The sequence below is a fragment of the Pipistrellus kuhlii genome, unplaced genomic scaffold, assembly GCF_014108245.1.
Source record: "Pipistrellus kuhlii isolate mPipKuh1 unplaced genomic scaffold, mPipKuh1.p scaffold_m20_p_43, whole genome shotgun sequence".
NCBI classification, from domain to species: Eukaryota; Metazoa; Chordata; class Mammalia; order Chiroptera; family Vespertilionidae; genus Pipistrellus; species Pipistrellus kuhlii.
Window position 1 is genome coordinate 1,223,917 of NW_023425544.1, and position 16,649 is coordinate 1,240,565.

At 40.7% G+C, this 16,649-nt stretch overlaps 1 protein-coding gene across 19 annotated transcripts in view; it reads right to left on the reverse strand.

The window, feature by feature from the left end:
• Nucleotides 1-16,649, reverse strand: part of DENND1A (DENN domain containing 1A) — a 439,633-nt gene that overhangs the window by 178,415 nt on the left and 244,569 nt on the right. For all 19 annotated transcript variants that reach the window (XM_036411917.2, XM_036411910.2, XM_036411920.2 and 16 more), the window contains one exon: nt 14,670-14,770. In XM_036411917.2, the coding sequence (XP_036267810.1) occupies nt 14,670-14,770 (101 nt within the window). The remainder of the gene's footprint in view (nt 1-14,669; nt 14,771-16,649) is intronic.

Sequence of the window (16,649 nt, forward strand, 5' to 3'; positions counted from 1 at the left end):
GGGCACAATCCCCTTATTACCATTTGACAAATAAAATTCTTCAAGCAAAAATCGTTCCCCAGAATATAAAATGTCCTCCTTACTATGATCTCAGCAGTAATGTATATTGGGAGCCTGTAAAACAGACTTGAATATTAGAAGCATAGTTTGGGAACTATTCTCCTAGAAGACTTTTGTATTTGACAATAGCTGAAGAAAGAATTATATACACAACTGCAATAAAAGTGGGGTTGTCTTTTTTCTTTCTTCCTCTTCTCTCTTTTAAAAATAGGTATCTGCTGTGCACATTCAGCTTCTCCTCGCTTCCAGGGGCAAGGAAATGCCCTGCGATATTTTCCCCCTTAAACTGTAAACCATTAGTTTAGCTGTCAGCTACACAAATGCTCAAACTTCCCAGTGTGCCTGGCTCTGCTGTCCAAGTTTTTTTCCAGTGTACACTGAAATGAATGTGTTTCTAATTAAATAGCTTCAGGAAAACGACAGCTTCAATGTCAAAAATACAAAGTCTGAACCCTGGCAGGAAGTCTTAGGACTACAAATGTCTCATCTAGTGGAACCTTGCCTAATATAATGAAAGGAAGCAGGAAGAGTGCAGAATTCCAGAAAAATGGCCACTTGTTAATGTGTCCAGAGCAGAACCTAACACACAGAAGGAGAGAAAAAAAAATCCATGTTTAATCAAATCTTATCAACTTTCCTAGCTCCTACATTTGATAATGCAATTGACCAATGACCCCGAGTTTTAATTAGCATTTCTAAACTGGAATTCCAATCAATGAATTAGTGCACAGAAAAAAACATTCCAAAAATTGTGAGAAAGAGGTGGAAATAAATACGTACAGCAAAAGACTGTATAATTCAACACAAACACAGGCTCTTATCTGAAAAATAATTATTTTCTAGAGTTTTAAATATGTCGGTTTTAATGCCATGCCCTTTTGTCCTGCAATAAAAATCAATGATATCCCAAAAGAGAGGAAGAAGAGTCTTACAGAAAAAACTACAGATGCAAGAAGGGACAAAGTGGGCACATTCCTCAGTATTGGTAAATGGGCCTTTTTTAAAGCCCAAATATTTTCCAAGGAGTAACAATGGCCTATCGTAGAAATGTAGTTTCTTAGCCAAGTATTGTTAGGGCTGCAACAGTTCTGTATTTAGAAAATATTTAAAACACATTTATTCTGAAATCACAGCAGCTCCATGTTTTATAGGAATGCAAATTTAGACAATACCTTTTACATTGTTGTCATTTGCTTACAAAGCCTCAAACACTTTCCTGAATCTACTGCATTGTTGCTCTGCAGATATACTAATTACAAATTCCAAATGGGAAGAAGGAGGAAGGAAGGAAGGAAGGAAGGAAGGAAGGAAGGAAGGAAGGAAGGAAGGAAGGAAGGAAGGAGAAGGAGGAGAGGAAGGAAGGGAGGGAGGGGAGGGAGGAGGAAGGAGGAAGGAAGGAAGGAGGGAGGGGGGAGGATGAAGTCAGGGGCGGTGGTGGTTGGGAGGCGGGAGTAGTGCGGTGCGAGGTAGGTGGAGGGGGAAGGAGGGGAAGAGTGGGGGCGGAGGAGGGAGGAGAAGGAGGAGGAGGAGGGACTGTAAGGGAGGGAGGGAGGGAGGGAAGGAAGGAAGGAAGGAAGGAAGGAAGGAAGGAAGGAAGGAAGGAAGGAAGGAAGGAAGGAAGGAAACCAGAATCTCAACATCTCAAAGTAGTAAATAGGAATTTAGGTTTGGTAACCGGGTAATTCTAGGTATGCTCTGAAACAATTTCTATTCTCAATATACCTCAGTAGTCATTGCTGCTACTGACTCATTTTCTTTGAAGCTTGTTTCCTATGGCTTTTTTTTGCAGAGAGAAATTTTTCTTGGAAAAAAAAGTCACTCACTCATTATCATGTCATCTTAACACAACTACCTTTATTTTTGTATTATTCTCCCTCAATATTGGCCCATGTTAACAAACATTTTTATATCTTTGAAATTATAGAGTGCATATATTTTATTGCTTTCTCCTTGGCTACCTTAACATTTCCCATATTTTATACAATACTTGTGATTATTATTTTTAAAACTGTAATATTCCACAAAGTATAGATGTACATAATTTTTTGAACCCTATTCCTACAATTATTCAATTAAGTCCCTTCCGTCTTTTCATTATAAGTTACATTCAATTAAAACAAACAACTTCATGTGTACAAATCCCCAAACATGGAATTACTAAGTCAAAGGGTAGGACTGTTGGTTACATCTTTTGTTATATTTTGGCAGTGTGTTTTCTAAAACAGCAGTACCTACCCCCGTGGAAATCTTCAGGGCTGTTGCAGGGATTAGAGAGAATCAATAAAGTGCCTACCATAGGAGCAGCACATGGTAGGCTCAGTAAGTAACTGTCATTATATTATGTCCAAATGGGTTCTCTCTGAGCCTTTGGCATGGCTGGTACCTCTGGACCCATTCTCTTATTGCCAAAAGAATGGTTTTCTCTTCCTGCCCGGTTCTGATGGATATATGGCAAACCTTGGTGAGGATGGTTGAGACTCCATGATGAATCATCTCTATACATGAGTTTCTCACTCCCAGCACACTCCCCTGTCACCTGTCTACTTACTGAGTTCAGTAGGATTGCTAATCACTTTCTTCAGAGGGCAACATTTACTCTTAAAAAAAAAAAAAAAAAAAAAAAAAAATCCTCACCTGAAGAGATGCTTAGAGGAAGGAAGGGGAAAGTGTTGTGCCCAAGTGTCATAAACCCCAAAGACTACCAGGGAGCCGAATCCGATGCAATTGCAGAAAGCCTGTATTTATTTCGGACTAGTCCGAGCTCAGTCCCAGTTACACCTGGGATGGCATGGCGGGGGAGAGAGAAAGAATTTAACGTATCAATAGGTTTTATGGGGTGGGGGGGGTGCCACTACCTTGGCTGACCTGATTGGTTGGGTTAGGGCTAAGGTCCAGTTACAAAATGGAGTCGGGAGCTGGCCCGGCCCCGCCCTGCCCTCTCAAAGGGAGAGGAGAGAAACACTGATGAGAGAGAAACATTAGTTGGTTGCCTTCTATGTGCTCCCTGATTGGGGAATCAAACCCACAACCCAGGATTGTGCCCTGACCAGGAATGGAACTGGCAACCTCTCAGTGCATGAGACAATGGTCAACAAACTGAGCCACTCTGGCCAGGCATTTATTCTTGATTTTATGTACTACCAAGAAGGCAAAAACTACCAAGTAAACTAATTTATTACTTTCTTATCATGTAGGTTGACAAATTTTAAAAAGTACTTATCACTCTTTGGTATATACATTAAAAGGAAAATAGAGCAAAATGAATTAAGCTATTCCTAAAAAAAACTCTTCACATTCATAGTACGACTCAATTGAATCATTTTCTGATTCAGAGCTATCAGTGTCCACATTTTCCTAAGGGTATCTCGGTAACAAAACATAATAAAACCTCATTTACTAAAAACTATCTTCCTTTATTAGGTCCCAGAAAGAACTTGTTTGTTGCTTTTCATGAAAATATGAATGCAAATATCTGTTTCACTAATAGCAAAAAAATGCTGTATTCTCTGCTCTGCGATCTTTGAGCATTCACAGCTATTTCATATTTCAATGCAGAATCTGAGTGCAATTTTGCAGACATTTTAAACAATTAGACATAACATACACAGAACCAATAACACACATCAGTAAAGTGGTGATAGTATTATCAGTATGACCAGGTCCATGCATAGGCAGGCAAGACAATTGTGTCACAACTACCCTGTGGCTAACAGCAATTGTGGGATACCACTATGCACCTCTGAATAGCAGATTATGGTATATCTGTACTAGGCCTTTGCTTTCTGGGAATTATTCCACTGACTTCATCAGTTACACCCTGGAAGAGTAAAAGCCATTCTTTTCCCCTTCTCTCCTACAAAGGAAAGGGGTTCGATTGCTGGTGTCAAGTAATGACAATATGATGACTGAAATGTATGTTCAGTTTGAATCCTCTTAATAGGAAAAGGACCTAATATTTAATGAGTTACTATAACCCAGCTGCTTCAATGCATTACTTATCCATAATTCTCAAGGCAAGCCTTCAAGATAGCACTATTTTCCACATTTTCAAAATGGGAAACAGACTCAGAAAGGTAAAGTAACTTGCCCAACATCACACAGCTAGCAAATAGTAGGACCATATTCAAATTCAGGGCTGTTGGGCTAAAAGCACATGCTGTGTTCAAGGTGCCCTACAGCACACACTCAGTACGTCAGCCGAAGGAAAGAAGGCAGTGGTGATTTACCAAGGGAGATATTCACTCAATCTTACGAACTCTAGGCGTGGAATATACACCATTTCTCTTCCAGTCCTATAGCATGAGCTCATTCCTAGCAATGACCAGGCATGAATATGGATGCTGCAGACTTATTAATGGCACTGCAGTCCCCGTACATTATTACGGCACTTTCACAATTTGTTTAATTCCTTTCCTCCAGATAACTTGAGTGCTCTTAATTATATTCCCTTGAGGTGAGCAACAACTAATTGGAAAAGAGTCAGGTGAAATTTTAATTTTTTTTTTTTTTAAAGAATACTGGCTGCTCAAATACATAAAATACAGCTTCCCAAGACAAGGAGGGGAGGCGACTGCAGGACCATTAATAAGTCTGGGTAGGAGGTAGGAGGGCCCAGGCCTCCAGGTGAGCAACACCTCTTCTGCTTCAGAAAGCAACTAGTTTAGAGCTGCCCAGGGATTTGGAAGATCCACTGTTTTTCTTTCCTCTTTTCCCCATATAAATGCATAGTTAGCATTACAATTTACACATCATATTACCTTTATTTCTGAGGCACACCGCCTTCTTAACCAAATGTCCTGATGGGCAAAGTGGATCCCACAAGGCTTTCCTCAGTTCACCATTTTTCAAGGAAAGGAAGACTCTGAAACAGGTCTTACTGTCTGAGAGTTTCTTTTCTTGCTTTTTTTTTTTTTTTTTTGAAAAGAAACAGAAGTGTAAACACAGCTTGTCCAAAGCATTTTAAATTCTGTTCTGAAATAACGAGGCCTGGCATTGTTAGAGAGGTTCAAGGACAAAAGAAAGGGGGAAAGAACAAGAATAAAGAGCATACAACACATCATGTCAGAGAACACAAATAACCACAGCTTTGCTCTCACTGAAAGTGACCAGGGAGAAGGGCTACCGGCTAATATAACGGCCGTTGTTGCACAGGGAGCCAGGGAGAGCAGCCACTGTTTGCTGTGCCTTTGCCAGCGCTAGGCTAACAGCGTTTTCTCAGTGGATTCTCAAGGCAACAGCATGAAGGGGACACTTACTACCACCAATGTATAGAAAAGGCAATGAAGGCTGAGAAGCTAAGCACTCACTCAGGTCACACAGCTAATAAACAACAAAACTGAGACTAGAACCCAAGTGTGTTTTCCTAAGATAAAGCTTATTATTTCCCAGACCAGCAATTGCCAGGCTGGGAAGGAGGAGAGAAATGAGGTTGGAAGGTTTTCTCAAACCTGTTCCCTGAAGGCCGGCCAGCAGCTGTGCCAGTCCCAGACCCTCTACACTCTGTCCGAAAACCCCCTCACCAAGGAACTTCTTGTTCTAAACCTGCCTTGGGTTCCATCCTCAGTCCCCTTCATCCCTTAAATCCTATTGCCCCCTCAAACCCCGGGCTCGGACTGCCCAATGGTTGCTAATGCCCCACTTTCTATAGGCTTTCATCTGGGCTGCCCATTTCGCATAAGTTCCATCTGATTTGTGTGATTATTTTAGGCTGTCGTCGCAGGAGAAGTGGACGGGTTCCTGTTTCCATGTGCAGAGCAGGAAGGATAAGCATAGCAGGGCTGCTATGTACGTACTGAGCGCTCACCAAACACCAAGGGCTATGCTGGGGCTTGAGCTAACTCATCTCATTTCACCCTCAAATTATCCAACCTAAAAAAGAGATTCTTAAGAAACTTGTGCATGGACACAGTTGATGGTGATTCTAGCTCAAATCCTTCTGTTTCAAAGCCTCTTATGCTATTCTTGCTAAACTTCTTTTAACTACTATGTCACACTTGAGGGGGGAAAATGGGCCTGGCCTGTGTGGCTCAGTGGTTGAGAGTTTCAACCTACGAACCAGAAGCTCACGATTTGATTCTGGTCAATGGTTTTCTCTCATCATTGATGTTTTCTCTCTCTTTCTCTCTCTTCCTCTCTCTCTCTCTTTCTCTCTCTCTCTCTCTTCCTCTCCCTTCCTCTCTGAAATCATAAAAACATATTTAGAAAAAGAAAATAAATGGTTATTTGATATTTATAGCTGAAAAATCAAATAGCAAGTGGACACTTCATAGCCAGGAGAAAACTACACTTGCCTTACTAGGTTTAATGAATTAATCGATAACTCTTTTTTTTTTGGTCCCAGACAGAACTTAAGGTAGTTTATATAAATATGTTAAATACAGCAATAAAAGTAGGAAAATAAATAGGGGCAAAGGAAAAAAAATGCAAGCTGGGGTGAGGTTAGCACTTCAACTGTGTGCTGTGAGGTTCTGCACACCTGCTGGGTGCTCACAGATCTGTCTCTGAGCACGCCAGCTGCCAAGCCAAAGAGGGAACCAGCATCATAACATGACTCATGGTGTCCATAGAGGAAAACATTCACTCAGGCACTCAAACTATTAAAAACAATGGGAGGGGAAAGAGAAAATTAACATCTTATGATGCATTTATTACGTGTTGTTTTCTATATGCTGGCCAGACAGCCAACAAATATTACTGTGTTAGGCACCATGTGGTCTGAGGATAGAGAAAAGAAAAGAGAGTTCTGGTTCCTGCCTATTTTACGGGTAAGAGCAGACATTAAACAAGCATGTTACTGTATGTTTGACCCTGTTGCAGGGACACTTACAGGTGCTGTGATCACCTCATTGCATCCTCGCAGCAATCTGGCAAACCTGATCTCCATAATTCACAGAGGAACCTATGGCTCAAAGAGGGTAAGTGACCTGGCGAAGGTCACAGCTGGTGAGAGGCAGAAAAGTAGAAGGGATGCAAATGCCATGAGTTCATCAAGGTTTCTTCTGAGAAAAAGATTCAACTTTTTGCCTGTTTTCCAACTGGCCCTCCCTGAGTTATGAGCCATAGCAGAGGATGCAGATCCCTGGGAGGAAAGGAGCAAGTCTAGATTGGGAGAGGAGGCAGATGCTGCCTAGTTTTCACCTGCAGTTTTGGCAGCCGAACCACAGGTCTCACCACAGTGGAGGAGCTGGGTGTGTGTGGAGTTGGGTACTGGAGATGTTTTGCTAATGTGAGCCATGAGTCTATCACTGGAGCTGATGGGTGAAGGGGGAGAGCAAAGACAATAGGCTCTGAGTGTGGCCTATGGCTCTGTGGAGTAATAACTCTGGAATAATAACTCCGAATGGACATGTGAGTTACAAAGATAATGCCTGGAAGAAAAGACTGGAGCAGCCCTCCCTTCTGTGCCTCCTTGGTCTACCCAGAAGGAGACAGACTTGCAAAACATCAGGAAGGGCTCCATGGCTAAGACCACTGGAGCAGGAGAAGTGAATCACAGAGGAAAGGTTAGGAGAAGGGGCTCTTGATTGCTCAGAGAGTTCAAGGAGAACCATAACCGCTAGAGCCAGCTGCAAAAGGGAAGCCTCAGAAGGTCGGCCACCAGCAGTCCATGAGACCCTTGTATTGTAGAAATGCAGGAATGAGTGAGGTACAAAAGAAACAAGAAGAGAAAAAGAGGAAGAGATATATGGAAAAATAAAGAGAAAGTAACAAAACAAAACAAAAAAAAAACCAAAAAATGTAAAAGTTGAAAAGTGCAACTACTGATAAGAAGAAAAGCTTTCTCTTTGTGTTTCAGGACTAAGGCCTGCCACATGCCAAGATGCACAGCATCCAATTTCCTTCTTAGCCTCTCAGTCTGTTCCTGTTTAAGGGGAAAACAAATCCAGTTGAGAGATGTCTCTGAGCCTAGCCCTGTGCTTGTGCTTGGTGTATCATCCCTTGTGCCAAACTCAGAGAGGCAGGGACACATCACAAAAGCCCTCCATTGCTGCAGCTTTTGTGGTGAGGGCATCACATGATCTGTGGGTCCTGTTCTATTGGTGACTAGGAACATATCTAGACTGTCTTTGCTGCTGAGACCACACACTGTGCCTTAGAAGTTTCAGAGTTTTCTAAGTGTTGGGTTCAAGATAGGCTCGTCAGAGAGAAGTGAGGAATTACATACAGAATGTGTCCCAAGAAATGGAAAACCAGGCTCAGGGTTGGTCATATTAGCAGAAATTAGAGCTAGCTCTGTCTAATTGAGGCTAGTCAGAAACTGGGCCGGGGAGGCAGCCTGCTGCCCTGTCCCACATCAGGCAAGGGGGTGGGGGGAGGCGGGGAGTCTGGAGGGTGGGACCAGCAGGCAGGTCGAGATGCTTAGATGGAGCAACAGAGGAGATGAGGGCCATGGGGTGGGTAGGCTGCAGACAACTGCCTTCCTTACCTGGGGAAGGGTCATTCCCACGGTAAGGGACACTATGCCAGTCTCAGCACCACTGTGGGAATATCGCTGCTGAGGCTGGGGGAAAGTACTTGCCACAAAATGGAAATCTTTAACAAAACCTACATATCACAGCATTCGGTATAGATAAGAGAATGCCAGCCACTCCTGTCTACCTCATCTACTCCATCCTACCCCATCCTGTTGGGAATTCCAACTGGACTTTGCTGGGTCACATATGTATACACAAACATATACATAAATAGTAATACATATTGACTATTAATACATATATAGTCATTAACAACAAAAATAGAACCTATTACTTAATAGAGTACCTGTTTTATGTCAGTAGTGATTACTATTCCTCCTTGACAGAAAAGAAAGTAGGCTCAGAGAGTTTCAGTGACCTCAAAGCTAATAAATAGGGAAGCCAGAACCAAAGCCATGTTTTGTTTCCACCACACCACACCACACCACACTTCATATAATTCTATTTCAAGAATATCAACAATCCCACTTTAGCAATTTATTCCCTATACAACATTTCTTTATATATATATATATATATATATATGTATGTTTTATTGATTTTGTACAGAGAGGAAGGGAGAGAGATAGAGAGTTAGAAACATCGATGAGAGAGAGTCATTGATCAGCTGCCTCTTGCACACCCCCCACCGGGGACCTGCCCGCAACCAAGGCACATGCCCTTGACCGGAACCAAACCTGGGACCCCTCAGTCCCCAAGCCAACGCTCTATCCATTGAGCCAAACCGGTCCCGGCCCTATACAACATTTTATGGCATCAATGAAGATAAAAACTGGAGTGGAGCCATCTGAATATCCAGATGTCACTTCACAGCTGTGTCTAGACTAATGCCCCATCACCCATGTAGACTGCGCACCCTGAGATCAGGCATATTCCAGAATGTTTGCTAAGAACCCTAGATGGAATACGGGATGGGACGCGGGGGTTTGGTTCAGAACTCTACATGCACTAAATATAAAGAACCTAGAACCAGAGTCTCTCACAGAGAATTGAAGTATGGCACTATGAGTAGAAGAATGGCTTTCAGAGTCACCTGGAAATAAATGCCAGGAACTACCAGGCATTTTACAAAGACAAATGCAAAACCCAAACCTTAATTGTGTGTATCTGATTTAACTTTTTGGTTCAACCATGCTCTCAGCAAGCATCAGAAGTTAGTTACTAACTTGGCTCTTGACCTGGCTATTTCTTTGGGGGAACATGAGAACTTGTCCTGATCTGATATGGAAATGTTTTATCACAAAGGTGTGTTAACAAGTGTCCAAAATAACCCAAATAAACAATTAAATTTGGTAAATGATTTGTGGTCCTTAATTAGTACTGCTTCTGAATAAATAAGGGAGAAAAGGGAATTTACATGGGAAATACCATATGGACCTTTTATTAGCAACATTTAATTAGCATATTGCCTGGTACATAGTAAGTGCTCTATAAATATTTGCTGAATGAATGAATAATTAATCAATGATAACATAAGTTTACATAATGCAAGTCATCAAGAAGCCTACAAGAATTCTTTCACAAAATCTTGGTGATGGGTACAACTTCTTTTCTAACACTTTGGAGCGTTAGTCAATAAAGCTTTATTATTAGGAGGCCTTGGATTGCAAGTTCAGGCTCTACCATTTCTTAGCTGTTGACAGTGGGTATGTCATTAACCCCTCTGAGCATCAATTTCCAAATCTATACAATGGAGCTAATAATACCTGCCTTATACCTTGATTTTGAAGATTTGCAATGTTTATAAAGAGCATGACACATACACTGGACTCAATGAAAGGGAATGCTGATTCTCATCAGCAAGTTAATCTTTCTGTCCCAGAAGAGGGAAGGCTCTGACAATACTGGCCAAGGTCAGGGCTGCCATCAGCCAAGGTAGAGATCATTCTCATTTTCATTTTCAAAGTTAGGAGAATGGTACAGATCTAAAGTAGAAAGGAACTAGCAGCACATGTTTTTAAATATTCATAAGGGCTGGAAATGTCTTACTCCTTTCGTTTTCTCTGCCATCTGCTTTTGTTTCTTTTCTTTTCATTCTTATGCCACAGCTGCAAATGAAAACAACCATACAATAACTCAAGTTAAATAAAAAAAAAAATCAAAATAAAAACAATCTGAAGGGTAAAAAGAGAAGATGAATTATAAACTTTTTCCCTGAGCTCACAGACTACAGAAGCAAGAATAATGTTTAATGCAAGTTAAATCCTCTGGAAACCAAAATCCAGGTCCCATGTTTATAATAACCATAAGAGCAACCACCATTCACTAAATGGCTCCTGTGTGCCACTTGATGACCAATATTTCTAATTCCTAAAGCCTTCCTTCAAAGTAGGTAAATTAAACCCATTTTACAGGGAAAAAATTGCAGATCGGAGGTGCAAAATAGATTTTTAATGGTTGCACAGCTAATAAGAGATGAAACTGAGATGTGAACCAGGTCTGCCTAAACCCAAAGCCCAGGTGCTTTCTCTACCACCCTCTTCAGAAATAGGAAGAGATTTAAAAAAAAATTAAGTTGAGAAATATTTAGGAAAGACCATTTGTGCTAAATGGATTTATTCAGATAATTGAAACCCGTGATTACAGCTTTAATTAAAGTTAACTCAGATAATTGGTTGTTGTATTTGTGAATATGCAATTAAAGTCTTCCACATAATTGCGGGGTTTTCAGCATCATACTTTCCATTTACTCACAGCATCCCAGAGTTTTGCTCTACTGGCCTCTGTTCTACCAAAGGCTGCAATGACAGCTCTTGGGGCCCTGAGCTCAAGGACCATGACCTATGCTACCAACAGCGGGGCCTGGGCTCGGCTCCTTTTAACATGTCTTTGTCCTGAAGTCAATGAACACCTCATCTTCAAGTACACTGTAAAAAGCTCTTATAGCCTTCACTACACTGTTGTCCTGAAAACTCCTAGCAGCATGTACCTGAGGAAAATCTGGCAGCAGTGGTCCTCATGTGTTAATTACACTTGCGAAGTCTATTATGCATAGAAAGGGCACCTGCTGGCAGTGAAAATGACTAGAATCTGCCCTTCCTGTGCAGTGAGTAAATTGAGAGTTCATTTCTACAGGAGATAATAGTTTTCAGATTCCATTTCGTGTATCCCCTACATGGGGACGTACTTAACATTTAAATCATCTGCAGAGGAACAAACCTCCTTCAAATTTACATGTTCCAGGCTCCCAGCACTTTACTTAAAATGCTAGTTATCCCTGCTGACTATTACCACCAAAGATTAAACTCAATGTGGTGAAAGTCACTGAGCACAATAGAGTCAAGTTATTAGCATTGACTCAAATTTCATGATATTTGTAGTTTCTGACCAAATCAGTGGTCGCAGGCTGAAGGTGATCAAATCAAGCCTTGAATGGAGGACCTGTTTTTCTCTTGGGGTCATTTACTTCATCATTTTTACATCCTGCAGTTAATCAACAGATACCAATCCCCACCAGCCTATAATCATTCTTTGGTCAAATGTCAAATAGTCCTTTCATGAAAACAAGAGACCAGGAGACCAAGTTCACACAAACAGAAATTTCCAAGATGGAACCTAATCACAAAACTCACTCAGGCTCAGAAAAAAAACAGGCCTTAACTTTGATTTTTAGGAGTGGAAGTTTGGGTTGACAGGGCTTAGCCACTTCCTTGACAAGCCTTCCCTTCTAAGTTAGACTTGCCAAAATCATTGCTCTCAGCTAGGCTGGTGACCCAGTTCTCCATAGAGCTAGAGTTAGATGGGAATTGAAAAGAGGATCTCAGATCAGCTTCCACAGGAAGGAGTCAAACAGCTAATAAATCCTCTAAGCAAATAAGAAAGGAGGGCTAGGACCTGAGATGGCAGCTGAAAAAAACTGGCTAGAATACACACTGTAAAGTAAAACTTTCCAATTATAAAAACCACACTTTCTTCATAGAAATATATGAAATATGAAAAATAAAATAAAAATCATGCAGTATTCCTCCCCCACCTCCCCATTATGAATCACTGTTAACATTAAAGATTTCTGCGTGTGTGTGTGTGTGTGTGTGTGTGTGTGTACACATTTAATTTTTATGTTATATATACACCATGATTTTGCTTGTTTTTATAAAAATGGAATCATACAGTACATAAAACCTACATTGGGGCAAGTTACTAAACCTCTTTGGCCTTGGTTTACCAGCCTGTGAAATTGAGCCAATAACTTACGGGTTTCTATCACTGATGCAAAGGAGATAGTCCAGTGACTGGGGCATAGGATACATTCACCACTGGCTGCTACTGTGATCATTGATATTACGGACTGAATTTTCCTCTCCACAGTTCTGGGAATATAAGCTGCTGGGTTTAAACTAGCTAATAAATTAGCAACCAAAACTTCCCAAGTAACAGAAAGCTAAAGTTGTACTATTACCAACCCGTGAACACAGGAAACCCTGGGCGTTCATATCTAAAGCACAGCATCAAGACACACAGGTGAGTTTCTTCCAGGGAGAACCCTAAGGTTTCCCCTTACAGCACATGTCTGGGTGAGGGTGTGAGGGTTATGAGTCTCCTTCTGTGTGAGGGCCCCTGAAACATGTGCCTGTGGAGAAGGGACCTGTGTCTGTGTGTCAGTATGGGGGCCATGTGCCTGTGGGGGTATTGTATGTGAGGGGTGGGGGTGGCAAGTTGATTGAGTGACACTGTGTGAGTCTGTCTTAAAAGACATATGCCCTCTTTCTACCTTTTCTATTTTTCTCAAGTATCTCCCCTTTGCATTCCTTGGGTGTGTATTTTGTTCTTTCTTCTCCTTCACTCCCTTGGCCTGCTTCTTCCTCTGTGTCTGCCTCTGCCAGCCCCTCAATCGTGCATTCAAACAACAACAGTGCTGGATAGCAAACACAGGCCTTTCCTTTGAGAGACATGGCAGTGGTTCAGAAGCTCCAAAGGAGCAGCAAGTCTAAACAGAGGAAGACCCTTAATCTCATAGGAGGTAGGGGAAAGGCATGAATAAAAGAAGCCACCTTGATAAGAAAGATGTAGAGCAGACAGATGAGCCGATTCACTTAGTGCTAGGCCAGAGAGGGACACTGAGTTTCACTTGATGGACCTGAGCAACATCTTTGTTGCATCCATGGCTTCTTGGGATAGTCAACATTAAAATTAGAAGTACTGTGGAATACCTTTAAGGTCCCAGGACGATCTGGCTACCTTGGAGAACCTTTTCAGTGGCAGGTTGGCAAAATGGGTTAGAGAACCAGCAAAAATTATGACTGACCTTACTCAATCACTTTGAACCAATGGGTCCCTTTCTCCTGAAGTTGCCAATTCCTGGCAGGCAATGCCTTTTCCTACATATGCACAGTGCTCCCTTATCAACTTCTGCTGACTTGAACTCTCAAGAGACAATTTCTTTAACCATATTATCCTAGAGAAATAAATTGTTCAGAAGGAAAATGGATCTGAATCAGTCTTCTTGGTGATCTATTGGAGACAAGACAGTGGTGATGACAAGGCTCCTGCAGAAACATGCTTGAGCACCCACTATGAGACAGCTTTTCTTCATGGTGTTTCTTCATCTGTTATATCATTTCATCTTTATATAAATAAGTATAGAACTTCATTTTGCAGATGAGGAAACAAAGTCTTAAGCCAAGTGACTTGCCCAAGGCAATAGAGCTGACTAAAGCCTGCCTGCCTTCCACTGAAACACAGTTCACTGAACACTGAAATTCCCATCAACATAACTTCAGAGGGTTTGAAGTCTGGCTGGTGCTTCCAAACCACAGTTGAGAGCAAGTCTTACAGAACATGCCAGGACATGGCTGAAACTTGAAGACTTTGGGATATCAACTGTTCTTGTCACCAGTTTCTAATTTGTCTCAGGAAAAAAACAACAACACATCATACAACTACTTGGTGCTTTGGTTTCCCCAAACTGAGAAATGGGAAAAGTATTAACTACTCACTTGAACTCTTAAGAACGCCATGACATATATGAAAGCTGTTTGGAAACAGAAGGGCCATGCAATTGTGTGGTCTAAAACGCATGTCATTTTGAAGCTAATATTTTTCATTTATAGTCATCAACTGCATTACAAGTTACAGACCTAACTTCCATGACAATTCCGGAGAAGGAAAGCAGAGGTGGGAAAAGCAGCGGCTTACCAGCAGTAGTCCAGCAGGTGTGGTGGCAGGACGGGGATGTACACATGCTGCCAGAACATGGGGTAGAGCATGGCGGCAGACCCGTGGATGCAGGCCGTCAACTGCAAGAGAAGCAAATCAGAGGCTTAGAACTAGCAGTCAAAGTGAGACACTGTCCTGTTGGAGTGGAGCAATAAAATTAAATACATACTTCTCAAAGTATTTAAAATAAATTAACTCAATCACCCTAATTCAAATTTAATAAGAGTCTGCTTTCCAAAAAACAATCTATTTTTTACCTGATTATGAAACTAATGCACAATGACAGCAGAAAATTTAGAAAATGGAAAAAGGGATAAAAGGAAACAAAAGTCTTCACCATCTGAAAATAATTTAACATTTTGGGGTATTACATACATATGCACTTGTATTTCCTTTTCTAATAAAATTAGGATTATTATAACTACAGTGTTCACTTGTTCTTTTTTCTTTTTTTTCAGTATGTTCTTTTTTCTTCAAGTCAACATTATTAGCTGGCATTTTCCCATATCTTTAAAATACTCTTAGAAAACATATCTTTTAACAACACTCAATAAATTCCCCATACTATATTTAATCACTCTTCTACCATTAAGTTATATAATCAGATCAGGTCAATAATTTTTATATCTGGTTCCTAGATGTAGAATGCAGAGACAAAAGTCATAAATATTTTAAGGCACTTAATAAATATAAAAACATAAACATAGTAAATGCAGTCACATAATAAATAGATGAAGGATGGAAGCTCTTTACACTCGCCCAGCCCTGTGCTACAGTGTCCCCTTATACCTCACCAGCAACAAGAACTGGACTCAAGTTAGCTTTAAACTGTATCTATCTTGATTTTTTAAAAATATATATTTTATTGACTTTAAAAAATATATATTTTATTGATTTTTTTAGAGAGGAAGAGAGAGGGACAGAGAGTCAGAAACATCGATGAGAGAGAATCATTGATCAGCTGCCTCTTGCACATCCCCTACTGGGGATGTGCCCGCAACGAAGGTACACATGCCCTTGACCGGAATCAAACCTGGGACCTTTCAGTCGGCAGGCTGATGCTTTATCCATTGAGCAAAACTGGTTTCGGCTTGATTTTTTTTTTTTTAATTTTTTATTACTATGTTTTGAGGAATGACTACAGCTGAACATCTTGCCATATATCTCTTGACTATATTTTTTAGGTAAACGGTCTGTTTCCTATTCCTAGGCCACTTTTTCTAACGAGTACTAGTATGCTTAAAAACTGATTTGCAAGAAACAACAGATATGAAAAGGACACTAAAATCCTTTGCAATGTTTTGGGAAAAAATACTTCATCCTTATTTAATTTTCTTTGAATTTTTGGGGGTGAAGAGAAGGTTTAAGTTAACACATAGAAAAATTTCTTCCTTCATGATGGTTTCCACTGCTTTTATACTAAGAAAGTCCCCCAAATCTTCCCCAGCATTTAACTTTAATCCATCTGGAATGAATTTAGGTTTAAGGACTGAGGTGAGAATTTATTTTTTCCACATAGTTAATCAATGGCCCCAGCACTGTTAACTGACTAATCCTTCCTCTCCCTATTGTTTTGAAATGCCTCTGTTTCATATTCCTTTTTTTCTTAAGAGCTAGATATATCATACAATCAGTACTTTATATAATTACATTTTTGGAAACAAAGATATAATGGAAATAAAATTGTTAAAAAATTCAATAGAGAGAAAGAAGGGAAAAAAAACCCAACACCTTGGAAAATAAGGCTATGAAGTGACAAAAGCCAACAACACATGCTTCTCTCTGTCTTGTTTCTTTGGTTTCTGGGAAACCTGTTCCCATGAGGACTTTGCTTCTTTTGGAAGCTGTTAACTGGCCTTTGTTGACAGAAAGACATTTACGTGGTGAAAGAGTGACGTGCCAAGGCCCAGTTAAAAGAATCCCAGAGGTTAGTGTAACACGAACAGCTTTAAATGGGAT